Source organism: Mauremys reevesii, unplaced genomic scaffold (genome assembly GCF_016161935.1).
Source record: "Mauremys reevesii isolate NIE-2019 unplaced genomic scaffold, ASM1616193v1 Contig108, whole genome shotgun sequence".
In the NCBI taxonomy this organism is placed as follows: domain Eukaryota; kingdom Metazoa; phylum Chordata; order Testudines; family Geoemydidae; genus Mauremys; species Mauremys reevesii.
The window spans coordinates 48,929-55,757 of record NW_024100725.1 but is presented as its reverse complement, the minus strand read 5'-3'; the positions used below and the strand labels follow the sequence as shown (position 1 = coordinate 55,757).

Here is a 6,829-nt window from a genome sequence, read left to right as displayed (position 1 = left end):
GGAAAGTTGATGTATGTGACATGGGGGGTGTGCCCTCCAAGGAGGCTTTCATATCCTGTGCTAGTGGTTTCTTCCCTGGATGGGTGGTCATGACAGCAATTAACACTGTCTGGCTACTCCTTTGACATCCCTGAAAGGCTGGTTTTGGGTGTTTCCAGCCTCACATCACACTTTAGTAACTCACACATAGCAGGATTTCATACCTTCACATACAATGAGAGTGCATACAACCCCAGGGGATATCAATGTTTAGCAGATTAAGACTTTTAGAAGGATACCTCATAGGGCATATTTTGTACAAGACATACCATAATTACATCGCCATGGTAAATATGGGTGCTTTGGGGTGCAGAGTGTCACAGGGATGATCCAGAGAGTGACAGGGGGTGGGAAGGAGAGGAGCGAGTGAGGGCGGGGCCTTGAGGGGAAGAGGCAGAACAGGGGCGGAACATGGGGGAAGAGGCAGGGCAGAGAGGTGGGGCCTCAGGCTTCCAGTTACCAGCAATTAGGAAGGGGGCAACCCTGTGAGTTGTACATAGGCAGATTCCCCAGTTTGTCACGCTTACACAGCACAGTAAGGTCAGGAAAGGATTTAAAGTTCCTTTGACTGGCTAGTCAGTGATTCAGGGAAGAGGGCCCAGCACCATGTCACCAGACAGCTCAGCACGGAGCTCAGTCTGAGATCCAGAGCACAATGAGAAAACTTTAGGTCCCTTTATGAGTAAAGGGCTGGAGCATCCTATCCCGGATCTGTTGGTTCCTCGCCCCATAGATGATGGGGTTTAGCATGGGGGGCAGCAGGAGGTACATGTTGGCCATGAGAACATGGAAATGCAGGGCCACATTGTGCCCAAACCGATGCGTGAGGAAGGAGAAGAGAGCTGGGATGTAAGAGGCTAAGATGACACAGAGGTGGGAGCCGCAGGTCCCAAAAGTCTTTAGTCGAGCATCCTTTGTTGGGAGTCTGAAGATGGCCCTGAGGATCTGGGTATAGGACACGGCGATAAAAGACACATCCAGAGCAACTACGAAGAATGCCACAGAGAGGCCATAGTAACTACTGACACGGATGTCGGCGCAGGCCAGCTTCACCACAGCTATGTGCTCACAGTACGTGTGGGGAATGATGTTTGTTCTGCAGTATGGCAAACTCCTCGCCAGGAAGGGATAGGGCAGTATGAGTATGGCGCCGCGCAGCACCAGAGCCAGGCCAATTTTGGCCACCATGGGGTTTGACAAGATGGTGGAATGTCTCAGGGGATCGCAGATGGCCACATAGCGATCAAAAGCCATGGCCACGAGGATCCCAGTCTCTATCGTAGAGAAGCTGAGACTGAAGTACAGCTGAGTAAGGCAGGCAGTGAAATTGATCTCCCTGGAATTGAACCAGAAAATGCTCAGCATTTTGGGTAGGATGGATGTAGACAGGACTAGGTCAGTGATGGCCAGCATGCAGAGGAAATAGTACATGGGCACATGGAGGCTCGGCTCTGTCTTTATGATGAACAGGATGGCAAAGTTTCCCAAGAGGGCTATGGCATAGATTGCACAGAAGGGGATGGAGATCCAGACATGGGCTGCCTCTAGGCCAGGAATGCCCAGCAGGATGAAGGTGGAGGGGTTGATGAAGTCGGTTGAGTTGGAATCTGACATGGAGTAGGAGAGAAGGTGTCCAATCCGGAGGCAACAACAGTGTCTCCTGCAAGTACCATACGTTCCCCTGACTTCCTGTATGTGCCCAGGATCTAGGGTGATGGTCGCAGGACAAACACCTGGATGGAAAGAGAATGTTAATATGAGACACTACATGCACAAGTGGAGGCTGTTCTGACGGATGAAGCAGATTGGTCGCTCTTCACACACTGAAAAATGACATTTTCATTATTCAGATGAATGAATTATGAACAACTGACCCTCCTAATGTAATTTCATATTTTATGGTGCTTCCTTCATCAATAATTCCTACACATCAGAGTGTGGGAATCCTTAATAGGTGCCAGCAGGAAACATGAGAGAATATTGGTTATCCCTCTTTGTTCCTTAGGTCTTGTCTACAGTGCCACATTTTTCGCCAAAAAGCAGCATTTGGTGAAGAAATAGTGGAGGTGTAAACACTACAAAGCCACTTTTGACGACAGAACTCTTCGGGTTCAGTGATGTAATAAAGGCACCTTGACGAGACTTGTAAGGCTTTTTACACAAAAGTTTTGTCACCAAAGTGCCGGTGTTGACACCATGCTTGATTTCATCAGTGTAATTGACCTCTGGAAGGCATCCCACAATGCCCATCCTAACCACTCTGGTCAGGACTTTCAACTCTTCTGCCCTGCATCCAGGTAAATATTTTCCACTCCTCCCCCTTTAAAGGCCAGGAATTTTGAAATTCCCCTTCCTGTTTTCTCGGCGTGGAGTGTTCACATCACATCTTCCCAGGTGGCCATGGCAGCTCCATGCAGCAAATGGTCTCCTGCTTGGACCACTGTGGAACTGCTGGATCTGCTCAGTATTTGGGGAGAGGAGGCTGAGGAGTCCCAGCTGTGCTCCAGCTGTAGGAATTTCAATACCTATGGGCAGATTTCTTGCAGCTTGTGGGAAAAGGGCTATGATTGGGACATGCTGCAGTGCAGAGGAAAATGAAGGAGCTGAGGCATGAGTACCAGAAGGCAGGAGGCAAATGGCCACTCTGGAGCTGCGCCGAGACCAGCCATTTTTATAAGGAGTTGGATGATATCCTTGGCGGCGACTCACCTTCCACTACCAAGAGCCCTGTGGATACTTCGGTGGGGCAGGAGCTGCCGGAAACTCAACATAACCCAGAGGAGGAAGTCATCGATGAAGAGGTGGAGGCATTAGAAGATGCGGAGCCCATGCCAGGATTGCACAGTGCTGCGTCCAGTCAGGAGCTGTTCTCCACTCTGGAGGTGTCCAGCCAGTCTCAACAGTCACAATCAGGGTGAGCCAGAAGCAGGAGAGGAGACCCCTGGTAAGTGGTTTTGCTCTGTGAAGTGCAGAGGTGGGCTGAGGGCAGAGAAATGTTCAAGGCTGGCTGTGTTTGTGGGTGCTGGGCATTTCCCCGTGCAGCTAGGCAGTATGGTTGAACAGGGTGTTGATGCACACCGAGATTTCACTGGAATCCTCCAGAGAAACCTCTAGGAAACCTTCCTGCAGGTACTCTGCAATCCTCTGCTGGAGGTTCCTTGCAGAGCTTCTTTGTTCCTCCCCCCATTGAGGGACACTTCCTCCCGCCCTTCTGCAATTACTTGGGCAAGGACCAACGCAGCACACAGGTGATCAGTATAGGAACCGGGGCAGAAACCACAAGCATATAACAGATGCACCCTTGCTTCCTTGCTAGCCCTCAGGAGAGAGATATCTGCCACAATGACCCCGCCTGTGGAAAGCGGTGGGAAACTTTAGAGAATTGTCCCCCGAGAAGTGCCCCGCGATCCCTTTCTGTGACAAGGTTGGAACTCACCACTACAGCGCCTCCTGCTGGTTGTCTCTGGGAATTAGCTCAGTCCAGTGGAGCGCCCTCTCCTGGTGGTGTCCTGTCTGCTATCTCGCCCTTGGTTGGTATCTGAGCCCACATCACTCTCCAGCTCATGGCATCCTCTTCAGGACCACTGCCCTCCGGCAGTGCCCCTCCATCCAGCCACACCCCTTCCGGGGTTGGGGGTAATCAGCAGTCTCTCTACACCCCAGCCACCCTGTCCAACCACACACCCCAAAGCCTAATCCCTCCTGTCAGGGATCTGGCGTAGTCTGTAATGGCCGCTTCCTATGGCCGATGACTGGGTGTACTGCAAGGGGGGGAACGAGGAGACCCAGGCCCACCCTCTACTCTGGGTCCCGGCCCAGGGACCCTCTGGTAGCAGCCTCGCTGTCCTTCTTCTCACCCCTCATCTGTCCACTTCCCTGGGCTGCTTCCCACGGCCCCTTGCACCCGCTAGGCCTTTCCCTTCAGGGCCTGCAGCCTGGCAGGCTACGGGCTAGAGCTCCCTTCTGCTCCCTGAGCCTGGCCCACACTGCGCTGTCCGTGGTGCTAACCTCCCAGCTTTGGAGACTGACCTTCCCTGTTGAAGGCCTTAGACAGACTGACTCTCCTCTCCCTGAGCAGCCTTTTATAGGACTGAGCCTGGCCCTGATTGGCTGTCTCCAATCTGGGCCCTGATTGGCTCCCACAAGTCCTTCTCTCATTGGCTTTCTGTCTGTGCAGGCGTGCTGGCCTGCTGCAGGCCACACTCTCAGGGAGTGGGGCAGCTGCCCCACTACACTTTCATATTGCTTTTCTCCCACGCAGGGCCGCCCAGAGGGGGGGCAAAGGGGGAAATTTGCCCCGGGCCCCCGGGCTCCGCAGGGGCCCCCAAGAGAACAGCTGAGGCTCCCGCCTCTGCCCCTCTCCTGGAGCCTTAGCACATCAAGTGGCGTGTCTCCAGTGGGGCCCCTGAGCCCCGCCCCGCTCAGCGTGGCGTGGTGCGGGGGCGGGGCTGCGAGCGCCGGGCTGAGCTCAGCTCCCTCCGCTCGGCGTGAGCTCCCAGCCCGGCCCCCTCATCACGCGGCTCTGAGTGGGGCGGAGCTCAGGCCCTGCTGGAGCTCCCAGCCCCGCCCCCTCACCACGCAGCTCAGGCCCCGCGGGAGACACGCTGCAGCTGTTCAGTGAGGCGCTGAGGCTCTGGATGAGGAGGGAGCCGGGGGTAAGAGGCTGTGGCCAGGGGGTTTGGCTAAGGGGCAGGGAGTCCTGGGGACAGTCAGGGCACAGGGCGGGGGCAGAGGTTGGGGGGGTGGTCAGGGGGCAGAGAATGGGGGGGGTTATGGGCATTCTGGGGGGGCTGGCTAGGGGTTGGGGCAGACAGGGAGCGGGGGTGGGGTCTCTAGGGGATGGTGAGGGGACAAGGAGCAGGATGGGTCAGGGATTCTAAGGGGGGCAGTCGGGGGCAGGGAGTGGGTGGGGGTCGGATAGGGGGCAGGGCCAGGCTGTTTGGGAGGCACAGCCTTCCCTACCCTAAAGCTCATTCAGCAGTTTGAGGCTTGCAGAAGAGCCAAGCTGTGAGCTTTTCCATTAGGGCTATGTAGCAGCGTGGATCCCTGCTCCGGCCCTGAAGGGGTTAAAAACAGCCCTGGGAAGGGGCCGAGGCTGGAGAAAGCAGCCTTTAGGCTGGGCTGATTGGGGAAGTGGCTGCAGCTGGGGCCATGCCCCAAACTGAGCCACAGGGCCTTATAAGAAGGCCAAGGAAGCCAGAAGCACAGACAGTCTCTCTGCCTTCAGAGAGAAGGGCCTGGCTGCAGGGAGTGTGACACTGGATACCTGAGTGAAGCAGGGCTGGGGACAGGCTGAGGAGCTGGGGAGCTCCAGCCTGGAAAGCCCCAGGCTGCGGCCCAACGAAGGGCTAACAGGTACTGGGGGTTGCAGAGGGCAGCCCAGGGGTAGGCCAAGGCAGCAGGTCCAAACCCTCCTTGCCAGTGATGAGTAGGCTGATACTGCAGTCTGCCCCAGGGCGTGCGGCTAGACAATGACTGGCAGCAGCCATACACTGAGGCAAGGTGGGCATAGAGGGTGGGGGTTTCCCAAGGAGGGGAGACCCTAAGAGAAAGGGGTTACTGCCAGGGAGCAGCACCCCCATGTAAAAGGGCACTGGGTCCAGGGAGGGACACAGGGGCCTGAGGACGGGCGGAACACCAGCCTGCAGAGGGCGCTCTGTGCTGGAACAGAGCTAATTCCCAGAGTCACCAGCAGGAGACGCTGCAGGTGTGAGTCCAACCCGTCTACAGCTACCATCCCTTTCACTTCTCAAATGCCAAATTAGAGTGTATATGTAATTTCAGTGCCACAGGGAGATTCATGTCAGGGGAGGGTAGTAGCTTCATTTAAAATTAGCCACTGGGGGGAAGGATCACATGAGAAGAGCAATATCCTTCCCAACCCTACCAAGAGAGACGCCCCTCCCCTGCATTCCCTGAGGCTTCAGAGGGGTTAATTCAGTGGTTCTCAAACTTTTGTCCTGGTGACCCTTTCACATAGCAAACCTCTGAGTGTGACTTCTCCCCTTTTATAAATTGAAAACACTTTTTTATATATTTAACACTATTATAAATGCTGGAGGCAAAGCAGGGTTTGAGGTGGAGGCTGACAGCTCGCAACCTCCAGTAATAACCTTGTGATCCCCTGAGGGGTCCCGACCCCCAGTTTGAGAACTCCTGGGTTAATTTAATTTTAGCACCCTGTGTCCATTCACATGCATGTGCTATTTTGAGCATTTCAGTTTTGACAACATAGGCTCATCCCAGATTCTGGAACAAGCTCAAATGCTCAGTTTGTGGAGTATGTACATAAGCTATAGTAAAGAAAAACCCACAGTAACCGTCTCCAGTTTGTGAGGGACCCCATGGAACCAGTCTCTAGGAAACAGATAAATGCATGGAGGTTAAGTCCATTAATGGCTATTAGCCAGGATGGGTAAGGAATGGTGTCCCTAGCCTCTGTTTCTCAGAGAGTGGAGATGGATGGCAGGAGCGAGATCACTTGATCATTACCTGATAGGTTCACTCCCTCTGGGGCACTTGGCATTGGCTATTGTCAGTAGACAGGATACTGGGCAGGATGGCCTTTGGTTTGACCCAGTATGGCTGTTCTTATGTTCTAACCTAAATGAACCCAAAGTTATGGAGACAGATATGAGTCAAGGAAGCCAGCAGAGTATCAGAAACCTGGAAAAATCTCTGCCTGGATGGGCTCAAGTGTTTGGTTACAAGCTGAGGTGGTTCAAAAGTTTTGGATTTTTTTTAAGCAGAATTTTTTTATTGTTTCTTTAAACAATCAAATACAGCAAGC

The 6,829-nt window shown here is 53.9% G+C and overlaps 1 protein-coding gene across 1 annotated transcript; it reads right to left on the bottom strand.

Annotated features, from left to right (window-relative positions):
* Window positions 1–460: 460 nt before the first annotated feature.
* LOC120392657 (olfactory receptor 52E2-like) lies at window positions 461–2,836 on the bottom strand. Its single transcript, XM_039517420.1, has 2 exons — window positions 2,749–2,836; window positions 461–1,772 (listed from the first exon to the last, which is right to left on the bottom strand). The coding sequence occupies exon 2, from the start codon at window positions 1,651–1,653 to the stop codon at window positions 706–708; it is 948 nt and encodes a 315-aa protein (XP_039373354.1). The 5' UTR covers window positions 1,654–1,772; window positions 2,749–2,836; the 3' UTR covers window positions 461–705.
* Between the last annotated feature and the right edge of the window lie 3,993 nt (window positions 2,837–6,829).

Excerpts from the sequence above, each read along its gene's own strand:
- LOC120392657 (XM_039517420.1), bottom strand. The coding sequence starts at position 1,653 with ATGTCAGATTCCAACTCAACCGACTTCATCAACCCCTCCACCTTCATC.